Source organism: Gopherus evgoodei, chromosome 6 (genome assembly GCF_007399415.2).
Source record: "Gopherus evgoodei ecotype Sinaloan lineage chromosome 6, rGopEvg1_v1.p, whole genome shotgun sequence".
Classification (NCBI taxonomy): Eukaryota; Metazoa; Chordata; order Testudines; family Testudinidae; genus Gopherus; species Gopherus evgoodei.
In genome coordinates this window covers 8,025,643-8,042,810 of record NC_044327.1, presented here as the reverse complement: position 1 = coordinate 8,042,810, position 17,168 = coordinate 8,025,643, and the positions used below count along the sequence as shown (strand labels likewise).

General features: G+C 43.3%; 1 protein-coding gene across 2 annotated transcripts in view; it reads left to right on the top strand.

The window, feature by feature from the left end:
- The window catches only part of GAK (cyclin G associated kinase), a 111,899-nt gene that overhangs the window by 12,081 nt on the left and 82,650 nt on the right, over positions 1-17,168 (top strand). For both annotated transcript variants that reach the window (XM_030566388.1, XM_030566387.1), the window contains exons 2-3: positions 14,507-14,568; positions 16,726-16,785. In XM_030566388.1, the coding sequence (XP_030422248.1) occupies positions 14,507-14,568; positions 16,726-16,785 (122 nt within the window). The remainder of the gene's footprint in view (positions 1-14,506; positions 14,569-16,725; positions 16,786-17,168) is intronic.

Here is a 17,168-nt window from a genome sequence, read left to right as displayed (position 1 = left end):
AGTCAGTGGATCTACAAAAAGTTAATTGGACAGCAAGGAGTTCAGAAGGGTTCAGTTGCTTAGCGCTTGTCTACTCTTGAAATGCTTCAGCTACGCTACTGTGGCACTCTAGTGTAAATGCTAGTTGGAGATATCTCCATCTCCTAGAACTGAAAGGGACCTTGAAAGGTCATTGAGTCCAGCCCCCTGCCTTCATTAGCAGGACCAAGTACTGATTTTGCCCCAGATCCCTAAATGGCCCCCTCAAGGATTGAGCTCACAACCCTGGGTTTAGCAGGCCAATGCTCAAACCACTGAGCTATCCCTCCCCCCCAGTACGCCGAAGGGAGAGCATCTTCTGTCGGCAGAGCTAATCCACCTCCACAAGAGGCAGTAGTTATGTTGACGGGAAAAGCCCTCTGGTCAAAGTAGCATTGTATACACAGGGGGTTAGGTCAGTATAACTGTGTTGGTCAGGGATGTGGATTTTTCACTCCCCTGAGTGATTGTAGTTATACCGTTGTATGTGTGTAGTGTCAACCGGGCCTTACAATGCATAACATTTGACTAAAATTCCCAGAAAATGTGTTCTGTATTTGGAATGTATGTGAATTTGAAGGGGATACACTATATTAGTCACGCATAGAAAAGACTGAATTCCAACTTTAAGTGCAGATTAGTCATCCAACCTATTTCTTTTGTTAGTTGAATGTCTGCTAAAATGATCCTCAGTGAGTGGCTGCTGATGTTGACACTAAATGGTCATTTTTAGGTTTGCATTCTCAACTCTGAGGTGGAGCAGTTGATCCATATGAATGACCATTTCAGGCTCCCTGCAGCTCAGGAATAATGATGTCACTGGGTTAAACTTGTGTGTTTTTAAGATATTTGTTCACAAACATGAAGTTTCAAAATGGACTTCAAGTTCTTGCATCGTTGAGCATCTCTTGTGTGGTGATAACATGCAGTTCATAGATAAACTGTTACAGGAAAACACACTAATAAACTTAAAATAGCCTACAACTTAATATTTGATTTGTAAACCAGCAGACTGACTTGTTAATGCTCATAACTTTGTTTTGTACCAAGGTGTTGGTCACACTAGGGAATTCCCTAAAAAGGTTCTTACTGGTGCATCTCCACCAGTGGTAGCAGCTGTGGGAGTGCTAGTTTAAATTAAGTTCTGGAGACTGGTAATGATTTTTAATCTCACTTTGTCTAACCTCATGCAAGGACTTGAAAAACACCAGTGTTCACAGAAGCCTTCTTTATACTTGTGTCACTGTTGCTAACCTAGACCAGAGCACAAATTAAGTTGGGGATCACTTGTTATAGTCATACAGAATGTTGAATTGCTTTATTTGCAAATCTCAGTGCAATTTTCACTTTGGGGTGGAGGTATTCTACTACCTCCATTTTATAGTGCATACACAAAAAGAAATTCTGAACAACTTAAAGAATATTTGCAGTGCCTTAGTTTTAAGAAGTAATTGCGGACGTCAGTAACTTAATTGTACAGTTTGCATGGGGAAGGGTCCTTTACTTGGGATATCCTGGCTGCTAAGGTTCTTCAGTTGGAAGAATTATGAAATCTAATGAAACCTGGAGAGGAGTTGGGTGGTGAAAACATTTTGAGGGTCTATCTTTGCGATACACGGTAAATTTAAACTGCACTGTCAGCCCAAAATTTGAGAGTGTGAGTGTAATTTTTTTTACACAGGTTCTTGAAATCTTAAAATGTTTTTCCATCTTAAAAAGGCTGGAGTAAGCTCATTCGATCTAGTTGGTTTTTAATGTTCTCTTGCAATGTTTGCATTCCAAACACAGAAAGAGCAAGTGATATTGACTAATAGGCTTTCTTGTTCAAGATTAACAAAAAAGCAAAAGCTTTGGGTTTTTGTAAAGGTTTAGTTTTTAAATCATGTAAGATATTAACACCTTACATAAGGGCACAGTTTCATGAACACAGCTTTTAATCTGACGTGTTGGATTGCTTTGTTCTATAAAAACAATGGTTTTATGTCATTAATTGCTAAAATACGCTGTAAACAAGAAATCCAGACAATTTTAGTGAAATAAATTAAAATATTTTTAGATCTTTGAATCCTCTGAAAACTTGGTAGTTCTTCATCCATATGTATGTGTTTTAAAAATTTCTCCTCTCCCATTGTGTGAGAGAAATACCATGGAAAACAAACTAAATACAGAATGCTTTCAAATGCACGGAACAAACAAGCTGGAACGTACATTCTTTCTTCGATTACAGTTGATCTTAGGTGATGTAATAAGAGCACATGTTTTTCAGACAGGAGTATCTTTAAGTTTGCGAAGTTCCTTCTGTGTCATATAGAATGAAAAGTAAATCCCCATCAGAAGGGAAGTGTAATCTTCGTTTTCAGAAATGTCTACAGCACTTCTGCTGTGAGACAGCTAGCACTTCTGTGTGTTTATAAACACAATAAATTACAGTAAGTTACTTTCAGTTTTGTTGTATTTTATAGAGGAATAGTTGTTGTTGGAATGTGTGTGGGGAGACTTAAGAGGGGAGGAGGATTTTAAGTGGGAGAGGATGAAAGTTCAAAGCAAAACTGGCAGGGAGCTTGAACTTGAGTTGCTGAAGGGATGCAGTGATAGAAGAATGAGATTGAGAGAGACTTATAACTAGTTTAGCAAATGAGGAAAGGCCAGTTCCAGAGCTGAAGGATGTCATGGAACTTTAAAGGCTTCTTATAGCTGCTGTTTGTTCCCCATATGGAGATGAGAGACAAGGCTGCTGAGCCTGGTGCCCTGGGCTGGTATGTCTGGTCTGGGACACAGGATTTGCAAGACCCTGTCTTTGTTTCTCTCCCTGGGCTATAGCCGCTTTGAGAGATATTATGACACAGGGTCTGAGTTGGCTTTATAATGCACCTTTTTGCCATGGACCACATAAGCTCGTCTGTGACCACATGAAAGGGGGCTGGGAGTGGGGGTGGGAAGCAGTTTTTCTACCATTTTCTGTCTCTTCAGCTTTTCTGACAACCATTTTAGGAGCTCATTAGGAAAGGGACTGAGTGGCTGGGAAGTGGGGAAACAGAGGCCATGCAGCTGTATGAGATGCAGAAGGGGATCAGTATTACTTGGGATGAAGCAAGGGAAAGTTTGTACAGTGTGGACAGCACTGAAATGGGTCCAGAGCATTGTCCTACACTACACTGCAGGGGATGGTGGGTGGGTGGGTGGCTGGCAGTGGTTCAGAACAGTGTGGATATGTGAGTGTATCGCAGTTGTTCAAAAAGTGAGAAAGCACAGCTAAGGTGGACGCTGAACCATTTGTGCTTTAGTTAGTGCTGCCTTAGTGGTTCTCTCCTCCCAGGTAGACCTCTTCCTTTATGAATCCCACCTGCACGTGAAAATGATTATCAAAATGGCCACAGCCTCTCACCTAGCAAGACTAGAGAAATGGGCAAAGTCAAACTCATTTTCTCTTTCAGACCCTGTGGGCTGAATCCCCAAAATATAACCTGCCAAGTCTTTCCTTACTAAACTCTTCTTTGCATGCGTGCCCACACACGGAGACTAGCTTCAGTCTCCCACCTGCTATGAGTCTGGAACAGTGGGTATAAAATGAAAGCCTGTCCATGGACCCCTTGCTCTCATGGACTTACTCTCACAGATAATGACCTCCCCATCTTAATTCATCCTCGTTCATCATTTATTCAGTGGGGAGAAAGCTGTCCACAAAACGTAAGCTGTCATATCAGAGCTCCTATTTCCCCCTTCCAACTAAACTCAACCCATAACCTAGGGGTTCTCCAGCTACTGATATATTGTTGCCTCTTTGCTTCCAGATGCTAAATTGCATAGTTTTTTTTACCAGTAAATTTCCAGACAAGAAGTAAGATACACTGAGAGACAGTCTTTCCATCCGTAAATTTCATTTAGTCCATGACACCCCCTCCTGCAAATGCTTCCTCCCTTTTAATTATGTTTAAACCTTTAGTGGCCCTGCAGCCATACACTGTTTATACAGAGACCCACTGTTCAAAATTGCTGAGGAAATAAATGGCATCTTTCTCCATTCTTTAGTGGGACTTCATGTAGTACCAGTTATAGAATATTATTGAATAGAGAGCTAGTATAAAGAAACCTGTTAGTCCCAAATAACTAAATCATGCTTCTGAATTGAAAAGAGAGAAGCTTACTGTGGTGTGAAAATATACTTACAATTGGTACCGTACATGTCTGTTTCTCAATGTAAGCTTAGTCCACAGCTGCAGCAGATTTTTAAACTCATTATGAAAATACATTTGAAAATAACACAAAATGATGGATGTGGTGCAGTCGTTGTACCAGACTGGTGGTAGTGATGCTTCCAAATTGAAGATGTCACCAGCCATGCTGTGGCAACTTTATTTCTCTACAGTGTTTGAAGTTTGGATTTCTTTGAAGTTCAATTCCCAACTCTGAGTTTTCTGTTTCTGATGCTTGAGGTTTTTTATAACTACAATATTCTTGTAATGACGTTAGCCCCTAATTTACTCCTGTGCTCTCAACACCGTTTTTATGATTCTTTCCCCCAAGATTAATATTGTAATACTGCTGCATAAATTGTGAACCCTTAATGCATAATTTAGATCTAATGGGTTGCTTCAGAGAAGGGGCCTTCACAGTATTTGCTTCAATTAAAGTGGGATATTGGGATGTAGAGAGGGGAGTTGTTCCATAGGAACAGCTCTCAAGTGGTCCACAGTACAAAAATGCTTAAAAGACCCACTGCTTAAGAACCTTTGTAATACATAGCACCAGTCACCTACAGCAGTTCAAAATGCACTCAAATGCCCAATGGTATCTACGCTTTTCCATCAAGCTATAACAGTAACATGGAATCACACAGCAGCAGGTTACCATTTTATGATGAAGAACAGAACATATACAAGTTCCATAAGAAATGCTGAATTAAAGTTGTAAAGTCAGAGATGGTAAAACATAGTGCCCAGTGTTCTGCAACATTTAGATAACTTGAAATTTGGTTTTTGCAAAACCTCTCTGCCCTTGTTCTAAACCATTGCTTTTCAGGGGAAACCTCCAAACATGTATTTAATTTAAAGCTTGTCATTCAAACCAAGACTTTGTGTTTGAAGGTAATTCTTGCCATACTTCTACAGATGTCACCTTAATTTCCAAAATAAAATATTAAAATATGCATGCCTTGATCAAAGTAAATGGAACTTAACTTTCTAAGAATGGGAGTACTTGTGGCACCTTAGAGACTAACAAATTTATTTGAGTAGAAGCTTTCGTGGGCTACAGCTCACTTCTTCAGATGCATAGAATGGAATATATATTGAGGAGATAGATATACACATACAGAGAGCATGAAAAGGTGGAAGTACCCATACCAACTGTAAGGGGCTAATTAATTAAGAGAAGCTATTAGCAGCAGGGGAGAAAAACTTCTGAAATGACAATCAAGATGGCCCACTTCAGATGTTGACAAGAAGGTGTGAGGATACTTTAACATGGAGAAATAGATTAAATTTAGTATAATGACCAAGCCATTCCCAGTCTCTGTTCAAACCTAAGTTAATGGTATCTAGTTTGCATATTAATTCAAGTTCAGCAGCTTCTTGCTGGAGTCTGTTTTTGAAGCTTTTCTGTTGCAAAATTGCCACCTTAACGTCTGTCACTGAGTGATTAGAGAGGTTGAAGTGTTCTCCTACTAGTTTTTGAATGTTATGATTCCTGATGTCAGATTTGTGTCTATTTCTTTTGCACAGAGATAAACAATCTCCTCTGATGCTTTACTCTTGCTTTATGGTTTTTAGCAAATACTGAACCATTTGCAAAATTAATTTCTTTCCAGTGGTGTAAAGGACATGAGGTTGACGTGTAACTTACAAATATTGTGTCTTGACCAGGTCTTGTGGTGTTTACTATATGCCTGTATTACACTAATTCACTAGCAGGTTTGTCATAAGACTCAATGGTGCTGGATTGTGGGGGTGTTAGATCCTGCTAGTCACATCTTACGGTACTCTCTTAAAGGGATAAGAGGCATGCAGAGTGTACGTTTGGGTAGGGAGCTGAGCCATTGGGCCTGGTGTAATCAGGTTCAGCAGATACAGGAGAGAATTAAAGCCTTTGGTTAGTTTTAAAAAGGGAGTCCTTGACAGACAGGGGAGACTGAGGCAGACACTGTTGGGGAGCAGACTGACACCTATAGTCTGGAGGTTGGTGTTTGGTGTAAAATAGGCCTACCTAGGACTATGGTAAGATAATCATGACTGGTTTATAGACCATTTATTGTGTTAAAATGCTTTCCCCCTTGTATTAAGCTTTCTTTGTTTTGAAAAAAACTGACCACCTGTATTAACCACTGATAACTCCCAAGGGGAAGCACTGAACTCAGTTGGGCCTGGCCTAAGAACAGGAGAATGCCAGGTTATACTCAGAGACCAGAGAGGTGTCCTGCAACCATGACAAGTGGGGATTCCCCAATCATTATGGTGAAACTACAAAATTCTGTGAGTCTGAGTCTGTTTTCTGGTAACATCAAGCTGACTGGTTGCGTACTCTGGTCATCTCTGACTTCTAGGTACTTTATTCACTGTTAACTCATGTGACTGTGGATGGAATTTAGCACGATCTGGCTTTATTTTATTTGAAAACTTAACACAAAGCAGACACACCTGTGAAGAGTATACTTTCAGTGTTAAGACTTCTGCATTAATAGCAGCAGAGTTGCAGCAGTTCAGCACGGACGGGCTCATAAAATATGTTTGGTTCTAACCCCTTCCAGTTCCTTGAAGCAGCTTGTTGCTTTCTCTGCTGTAGTTTCAGACACATGCTTCTAAGGGTACATCTACACTACCCGCCAGATTGGCGAGTAGTGATCTATCTATCAGGGATCGATTTACCGTGTGTAGTGTAGACACGATAAAGCAATCCCTGATAGCTCTCCCGTCAGTTGCTGAACTCCAGCTCAGCGAGAGGCAGAAGTGGAGTCGACGGGGGAGCTACAGCTGTTGATCCTGCACCACGAGGACCCAAAGTAAGTAATTCTAAGTCGATCTAAGATGCATCGTCTTCAGCTACGCAATTCTCGTAGCTAAAGTTGCGTATCTTAGATCGACACCCTCCCTCTCCCCCAGTGTAGACCAGGCCTAAGAGGTTGGCAATATTAATGACCTTGCAGTGATATCGGGAGTGCTAGCTGATATTACACTTTTCTAATAGAGCATGATTTTCCTTTAACAACACAGTGCTTTTTTTAAGAATGCAATAGTTGTTAATTTGCTATCTTAATAAATTTTGAGCAAGTATTCTAGGATTATTGGCAAATTGAAAGGTAAACTTCCTTCTGTGCAATTGGGATATGACCAGTGTTTTAAAAGCCCCCCCCCCCCCGATATGCACCGAGTAATTTAAGTCTGTTTTCTGTCCTATATAATGGCTCAGTTTGTGGAGTCTTATCTCTGCCATCCCACATTTTCTGGTAATCAAGATCAGCTGAAATGGACAAGCTTATTCCTCCAACTCCATGCTACTTCAGTCTTGGCAGGACTACCTTCCTCAGTGGTGGTTTGTGCAGTCTGTATTGTCCATTAGTCATCCCATCTCCAACTCAGCATCTTACAATATCCTGGACCTTTCCAGTTCCAGATCACACACTATCTGTAGTGTGCCTTCAAATGCATACAGCTTGGCTGTTCTTCAAGAACAGCCTTACGACTGGCCTGCTACCTGCACTTGTCGTGCCTTTCAGAGAACTAAGTTTGCAGTAGATTTTTTTTTTTTTAAATGTGCTGGGAGCCTGTTCGTGTGCTGACTGAAGAACATAAGTCTTCATTCTGAAGAGCATCTCTTCACGCTGTATGTCTCTAGGTATATTTCAAGGGCAAAAAAGTGCAGTAATGTAGTTCTCATTGTTCACATATGGGCTTACTCAGCTAGTGTAGATGGTGTCCCCCCCCCTCCAAACATGGCAGGCTTCAAAGGTTAATAATTTAGAGCAATTTTAAAATTTAACAGTTACCAGAAATACTACTTCACGTCAGGGAAGCCGGAATGGGGGGGGGGGGCCAAGAGGCCATGGCCTTTCCACTTTTCAGCAGGGATTCTGCCCCTGTCCCTCCCAGCCAGGCTGGCATCTGGAGCCAGGTCGGCTGAGGGGCACTGTGGACCCTTCACCTTCCCTGGGCAGGGACATGGGCTGGGGGATGCTCTTGACCCCCCACACTGGGCAGGTGGAGGGGCCATGGCTCCCAGCTGCTCTGGCTTCCAGCTAGGCCTTGGGTGGAAGATGAGGGAAGGAGGGCCCTGTTCCCCCCTTCCCTCCCCATTTTTGGGCAGGCTCTGCTGCCTTGGCTTCACATCACTAAACTGGACGAGAAATGTAGATTTGTACCCTACCACATAAGATTTAAGAGGTAGTGAGTAAGGATAATGGAAACAGAAATGGTTACGTACAACACAAAAAATACCCCTTCTTTACTCCCCCCCCCACCCAGTTCATTGCCTTTGCACACAGCCAGGCTGACCTTCATGGCTTGTTTTTTTCCTGTATGCTGCTTTCCTGTTGATGCTGTATGTAAATGGGGCTCCCGTTGCGTTGGCTTACGCCGCTTAGTCTATGCGGTCAAGAGAGACAGATGGATCAACATCCTTTGTCTGGCCAAGGCTTGCTGGTCAGCTCTGTCTTGGACACACTTCAGACATCTTTTTAGTACATATACACAACTCCTTAAATTTCATCTGTAAGCACTTCACGCAGTGATTGTGAGCATGAGTATGACATAACCGTATATTGGGGACCTCCCCGATGTTCTTTATGGATAAATATTATGAAATGGTGCTAGGTGTAGTGAGCTTGTCAGTAGAACCCTGCGCGGATACAAAATTTGTATCTGCATCCTATCCGCAAATATAAAGTGGATATCCACAGATTTACAGGGCTGTACTTGTCAGCTACTTAAGAGTAGCTGTTACAGACCAGAGAACCCTTTGCCAGATGGCACCAACTGTGTCTCACCCACTGATCAGCGAAAGCATTGGGCATGCTATAATTTCTCATGTTTTGTCCCATTACCCGTGCAGGAAGAGGCTAACTGGCCCCAGTTGATACTTCGTCTCCTCTGCGCTTGATAGTGGGAACAGGGCTCTTTCCTTCTGGCCACCCACCCGAATTGTGGGGGCTTATTTAGGATTTAAGTTACTGGTGGTGGCTTGTTTTCTGTCACTATAGTGCCTCTGAGCCCTACTCATGGGGCACTCTACCAGACACTGTGGGCTCTGTTCTGAGGGTACAGAACCTGAAGTTAGAAAGTGAGGTATAAATGGGTAAACAGGAGAACCTGCAGAGAACAAACTTGTCACATCCTTTGGGTTCTGCTGTCCCCCTTTGGCATTTAGAGGAAGTGGAGTATTCCTGATCCACTTGAGTCTGATGTGCTGTGCTGCATGCTTGTCATTTACTTTCTAACTTGAAATCCATATCCAGTGAAAGACCCAGTCCGAGTGCACATTGTGGGGTATGAATAAGCTGCTTTACTGGTAACACTTACATCTGACATCCTTCTTTTATATTCTCAGCTGAGCTCTCTTCTGTGCCCTACTAGTTAGCCTGTTCCCTCCAATGTTTCTTTCTCTCTCTCGCTCTGACTTTTTTTTTCCCTAGCCTCTCTGCTCATCTTCTCTTTCCTTTCCTTCAGCCTCCTGCTCCCAGGATTTTGCCTGTGCTTCCCCTGTATATAGTGGTTCCTTAAGGATACCAACAGCAGAGGGAGAGTCAAGGACTTCTTGTAATCTCACTCTTTCTGGTGTTGGCACTATTGGAAAAACAAGATGGGTGGATCCTCTGTGGGAGTCTCGTGTTGGTTACCTGTTACAGGATGGGAATGTGGTGATTGCACATAATCCTGCAACAGGGTTCCGAGTACCAGCTCTCTGAAAAGCCTGCTCCTGTAGCTGTTTGGATTGCTCATGAAGAAAATGTCTGCATCCATCCTCCTGCCTTACCTGGGCAGTGTTCCTCATGCACAGAGCAGTTGTTCCAGCATGTGTAAGGCGGCTGGGCTGGAGATATTGGCATCTTGTTCCCTTAGTCAAAGGGAATCGCAAGTCAACTCCTTCTTGTCTCTCCTGCTCTGCTCTCTTCCTTAGACCTGCTCTGTCCTCCCTTTCTTTTTGCTGAGTTGTCATGGTATAATTCCCCACTCTGAACCTTAGGGCTTGTCTACATCAGAAAGTTGCAGCGCTGGTGAGGGAGTTACAGCGCTGCAACTTAGGAGGTGTACACATCTGCAGGGCATCACCAGCGCTGCAACTCCCTGTTTGCAGCGCTGGCCGTACTCCCGTTTTGTCTCGGGTGTAGAGGATCCAGCGCTGGTGATCCAGCGCTGGTAATCAAGTATAGACACTTACCAGCGCTTTTCTTGACCTCCGTGGAATAAGCAGGTATCCCAGCATCACCGAGGAAGGCTCTGGTAATCAAACTGGTCTCCTTCCCCAGCTTGCTCTCGCGTTCCCCAAACCCTGAGCAAGCAGGTCTCCTTCCCTGAGGTTTGCTGGGTGGTTCCGGGAACGCGAGAGCAAACCGCGGCGAAGCTGGTCTCCTTTCCCGGTTTGTTCTCGCGTTCCCGGAACCCCCGAGCAAGCAGGTCTCCTTCCCTGCGGTTTGCAGGGTGGTTCGGGGAACGCGAGAGCAAACCGCGGCGAAGCTGGTCTCCTTTCCCGGTTTGCTCTCGCGTTCCCCGAACCCCCCTTGAAGCCGCCCAACAGCGCTGCAGTGTGGCCACATCTAACACCACTTGCAGCACTGGTTGCTGTAAGTGTGGCCACTCTGCAGCGCTGGCCCTATACAGCTGTACTAATACAGCTGTAACAACCAGCGCTGCAAAATTTTAGATGTAGACATGGCCTTAGCGTCCAAAAGATGGGGTACCAGCATGAATTTCTCTAAGCTCAATTACCAGCTTAGAACCTGTAGCGCTGCCACCAACCAGGAATTCCAGTGCCTGGTACACTCTGGTCCCCCCAAGACCTTGCCCGGGGAACCCCAAGACCCAGACCCTCTGGATCTTAACACAAGGAAAGTAAACCCTTTCCCTCACCGTTGCCTCTCCCAGGCTTCCCCTCCCTGGGTTACCCTGGAAGATCACTGTAATTCAAACTCCTTGAATCACAAAACAGAGAGGAAAATCCACTTTTCCCCCCTCCTTCTCTCTCCCGCTGACTGACTCTCCCTGAGAGAGACAGTAATCCTAACACAGAGAGAAAATAACCTTTCTCTCCCCCTTCCCTCCTTTCTCCCCACCAAGTCCCTTGTGAATCCAGACCCCATCCCCTGGGGTCTCACACCAGAATAAAAAAACAATCAGGCTCTTAAACAAGAAACTTTTAATTAAAGAGAGAAAAACAGTAAAAATTATCTTTGTAAATTTAAAATGGAATAGGTACAGGGTCTTTCAGCTATAGACACTGGGAATACCCTCCCAGCCTAAGTATACAAGTACAAATTAAAATCCTTCCAGCCAAATACACATTTGCAAATAAAGAGAACAACCATAAGCCTAACTTGCCTTATCTACCTAGTACTCACTATTCTGAACTTATAAGAGCCTGTATCGGTGAGACTGGAGAGAAACCTGGTTGCACGTCTGGTCCCTTTGAGCCCCGGGACTGAACAACAACCAAATACTAACAGCACACACAAAAACTTCCCTCCCTCAAGATTTGAAAGTATCCTGTCCCCCTGATTGGTCCCCTGGTCAAGTGACAGCCAGGCTCACTGGACTTCTTAACCCTTTACAGGCAAAAGAGACATGAAGAACTCCTGTTCTATTAACCCTTAACTATCTGTTTATGACATGAGTTATGAAACATTACAGGCTTATGACATCTGAGTTCTCTTCCTCCTATTCTCTCTGATATAAAACTCTGAGAAGATTATAGTTTAGCAGGACTAGGATAAGATCCTGTTCGAGGTATGATTGGTTTCCCACCGCCTTCTCATTTTGTTATCCCCTGTTCCTCAGTTTACTATAATCTTACAGGGCAAATGCTTCAACAGTGGAAGAAGAAATGCAGCCAAATAAATCATTGACTTGTAGTTTTGGCTGTCATGCACATCAACAGACGTAAGAAACTGAAATCCCTTCCAAAATGGATTAGAACCGTACAAATAGTTTGCTATTGGTGTATACATATAGACAGTTGAACATTGTATGAAATGATAAGTAGATAATAAATAAGGCTCATGACTTACTCCGGTGTCACTTCCCATTAAGTAGGAGGCGTTGTTTTGTGTTCAGAGCTCCGAACCAATTTCCTAACTAGTTACCAAATAGGCATTGTGAAAAGAAGTTGAGAATGCAAACTATGTTTATCACCAATAACAAATGGCAGCTTGGTAACAAACCACCCCACTTAGTTCATGAAAGTACTTAAATGTTTTGCTACTTCAAAAAACCATAATGCTTTAACAGTACACTGATGCTAGCAAGTCCATCTGCTTTGAAAATGACTCCACTTTATGATATTTGGCGTTTTGTATATAAATGAAAACAAAATGTAGCTAAGAAAACCCAAATAAGCAATTTATCTGTCCCACGTACTTCAGATATCACTGAGATTCCCTTTGAAGCCAGATGGAAGCAGTGCAAAATAAGCACCCAGTCATGAGGTGAATTAGTCAGAATAACCTTGAACATTTATTCAATTTAGCCTTTGCAGTGTTGAAATCTGGACTTTAAGACATTAAATTGGGGCTGTGTCTACACTAGAGCTTACATTGACATAACTTATGTTACTAAAGGGTGTGACTAAAACGCCTCCTTGAGTTATGCCAACACAATTACCGGTGTGCACAGCGCTGTGTCGGCAGGAGAAGCTCTCCCTCCAACGCCATGTCTGCCGTGCTCAGAGGTGATTTTTATTATGCCGACGGCGAGCTTGCTGCTGCTGGCATAGGGTGTCTGCGCCAGACACGGTGCCCAGCGCTGCACCTGTTGACAAGTCCTTAATCAAGTGAGATGTGTGAAAAGTAGCAAATATGTAAACTGACAGAATATCTTGACAGGGAAAAATCAGCCAGTGTGGCCTTGTTCTCAAGCTGTGGTGTATATAACAAAGCGAACAGAGCACCTCCCCAGTTTGGGCTTCTTTTTGGTCTCAGTATCTCTTTGGATATGGAGTCCAAATGCATTCCCTTCACTTCTGTCTCCCAAAGGGGCTACTGTTACTTCTGCTAAACCCTTCTGCAAGTGGAAAGAGGCTAAGTGGAAGGCTTGTCAAGACCCAGATATTGTCTTTTCTCCCTGTCGGAGGTAAACTTGACCCATGAATGATATGCTAGGTGAAGAGGGAGGTAAAGACAGAAAAATTTGAGCAAAGCCAGTTAAAACGTAAAGTGCAGTGGTTAGGTTGATGGCTGAGAGTCTGTGTGGCATGCCCTCCCATAGGGAAATCAGACTTTGCAGGTGGAGCATGGTGGTGTAAGCCGTGCTGCCTGAAGCAATGGTGGAATAACGGGAGGATCTGAGCTCCAAAAGCTGCCATTTCCCTGCCGTGTCTGTGGGAGGGCTTGGAGACTGCGCAAGGTTAGCATAATACCCAAAGAGGCCAGCGGAGATCGGAGAGCAAAGCAGTGGGGACCTGCTGTTACTGCGAATTGGGGAAGTGAACAGTGGGAGCAGTTGTGAACGTGTGTGCTTCACAAAGTAGGGGAGCAGAGCTGTGGAGAAAAAAGAGGGAAGAAAGAAAAACAGAACCTGCAAATAAGAGACTAAAGAAAATGAGAAAAACAGATAAAAAGCATGGGATGTGGGCACTATTCCTGAGCATGTACAAGGCAACTTCAATGGATGTCCAGGCATGGAGCCCTCCAAAAAAGGGGTGAGGGTTAGGGATTGGCTGGCATCCTGAGAGCGCTATTGTGTTAGGCCAGTAATTACACTAGTAAAGAGCAAAAACCTTTTCATAAGAAGATACACACATTTGTAGGCAGGGACATCATTTTAAGGTTCACTTCAGTGAACATCATTAGCCACATCACTTTTTGGGTACTTTCTTTGGGGAGCTCCGTCCTGCAGACTGCAACACCTTTAGCTCTTTGAATTTTGGGAGACGTTCTTTTTGTGTGCAGGCCATAATTGAGCCACCAAAAAAATCTTGACCTGAATGGATGGCATGTCAAGGATGCTTTTTCTCTGACCTCCGCAGTATGGGTGCTGGCCCACCCATATTTTTGCCATATGGGAGGGACCTGCTAACACAAAGGGCAATTGTAGAGGGGTTATGCATCAGCCCTAATCCATCCCTCTGAATCTTAGTAGATGTCCGTTCCAACTTTCCAATACATTTATGGTATTCTTAATGTTACTGATTAGGAATTGGAAAAATAATTGAATACACTCACTGTATTTAGAGACACTTCTAATATTAACTGAAATTTTTCTATTTATAGTTGTTAAAATGAAGCTCAATAATCAATTTACCTGGTAGAGACATTAATGAAATGTATAATTTACTTTTCTTAATCTCATAGGTGGGTTTGCTTTTGTATATGAAGCTCAAGATCTTGGAAGTGGCAAAGATTACGCTTTAAAGGTAATGCGTGTTTAAATCACTTTAAAGATTAAATGTGTCTCTTGACTCAGTGCATTAGCATGATGATCACTGTAGTACATGTATACATACAAAAGAAAAGTCAGAGCTGAAGGATTTTCTGCATTGCTTACTGTACCAGTCCAGATGATTCACATATGCACTTTCCTCTACTGTGTAAATGGACACAGAAAATACTTAACTTTGTCAAAACCAACATGGGCAAGGTGATGGGTGATAACTAGCCATGACAGGGGGCAGTAACTAACTATGTCAGAGGGGCAGTACTAACTTGTTTGTTTCGGGGTATAAAGATGTATCTCAGAGGATGTATTTTTGTCTGGCCTTGGGAAGAACGGAAAGTCCCGCCATTGGCTGAGCTGGTCCATTATGGGCATACATTTATTGGAGATCTGACAGAGTCTCGGGATACTAGTACTGTACATGAATATAAGCTGACATCATGACTGAAGTGTGTTTACCAGACATGTCTGGGCAGTGGGTAAACCAATTTCCGAAAGACAAACGAGCAAACAAAGACAAACAAAGATGTCTAGCCAGGTGTCATCAAAGCCGATGGGCCATCACCTACCAAGTGGCCATTCTTTGGCAAGGAAGCGGGGCAGGAACAAACAGATCTTCATCTGAGGGCAGGTCTACACTAGAAGTGCCACATCAGCACCACTGTGCTGCTGTAGCACGTCTGGTGAAGGCGCTCTATGCCGACAGGAAAGCGCTCTTCCATCGGCATAATTACTCCACCTCCACACGAGGTGGAAGCTATCTCAGCAGGTGAGCATCTCTTGCCGACATAGTGCTGGTCTGGACAGTGCTTAGGTCATGGTAACTTGCATTGCTCAGGGGGGTGTCTTTTTCACACCCCTGAGTGACGTAAGTTAGATTGACTTAAGGGTTGGTCTACGCTACTGCTTAGCAGACAACAGCATGAAACCTCTTTCACCTTGAGACTGTGTGACTCCAGCCTCTCAGTGGGAATGAACTTTCTCTAGGGGTAACCCTCATGAAAATGCATTTCAGAAGGGGGAACTGGATGATCATGTGAATGGCAAGAACACCCAAGTTATCTCTCCCAGTCCATCTCTCTGTTTCACCTAAGACAAGAGAGAGACGCTGTTGTCAGAAAACCACAACCACTCTGTAGGTGCCAAAAGTTACAGCTACCCAAATCTCCAGTCTTTCTCTCCTCCCTCTGCCACCAGAATGGAGTTGCATTTTTGATGCATAAAACAGTAGCAAATTGGAAGTGTGGGGGACACTATATTTAATATCCACATCAATAAAACCAGGATGATTGGTAGTGATAGTCATATTTAATTCCATTAAAAATTCCCTTGAATCTGCTGCACAAGTTTGTTTGCTGTAGCAAAACATCCCAGAAGTCCAGAAGACTGCTGCATAACTAACTTCCAGAACTAAGCAACAAAGAGTCCTGTGGCACCTTACAGATTAACAGACGTATTGGAGCATAAGTATTCGCCCACGAAAGCTTATGCTCCAATACGTCTGTTAGTCTGTAAGGTGCCGCAGGACTCTCTGTTGCTTTTTACAGATCCAGACTAACACGGCTACCCCTCTGATTCCAGAACTAACTGCTATGTGCAGTAGTGCAAGCATGATTCAAGAGGCTGTGCTCCCAGAGAGAGGAGGAGGATCTAGATCAGTGGTTCTCAACCAGGGGTACACAGAGATCTTTCAGGGGGTACATCAACTCATCTAAATCAGTGGTTCTCAACCTAGGGGTTGAGCCCCAGAGGGGCCACGGGATGGATTTAGGGGGGGTCGCAAGTGCAGGGTCGCTGTGAGAAAGTGGCAAGTAGGGTAATTGCTTGGGGGACCCGTGAAGCTAAGTTCCATGCTTCATCCATGGGCGGTGGGGTTTGAGCATCGGATTCCTGGAAGGAGTCTGGAAAGGTTGAAAACCACTGATGTGGATGGGCAGAAGGACAGGTGACTAGAAACCTGTTATTGTTGCGGTGACAATATGTCCAAGCGGGATCGAGCCAGCTTTGACTCTTGCTCCCTGATCTTGACAGTTGATGATTTTGTTAGCTCTGATTTTTCCTCTCTCTCTGTTTTTATAAGTTTATAATACTTCAAAATGATATACCCTTTCTCCGTATTTTCTTTTTTCTGATACAGAGGTTATTGTCTAATGAAGAGGAGAAGAACAGAGCTATTATTCAAGAAGTTTGTTTTATGGTATCCTTTTTGGGTCAAAATTCAATATTTAGAATAAAGAAATGAACACCCTGAAGACATAGAAAGTGTCTGGTTTTCACGATCCACATTAACCCTGGAAGTATTTCTAAAATATTTCTCCAGTGAAGAAATCCTGGGCTTAGTACAGACCAACAAGTTACAGGATAAAAGGTTTTTGGTCACATCTGTCCCATGAGTTATTCAGCTCCCTTTTTGTCTATTCAAATGTTTAGCTAACATTTTAGTGTCATCCATAAAATTGAACTCTGGAAAATTGATGTACCTGTATGTCATAAAGAGTTGTGGGTATCAAACTCCCTTTTAAATAAATGATTGCACCTGCTATTTACTCCTTCCTTCAGTGACCAGTCATAGGCTAGAGG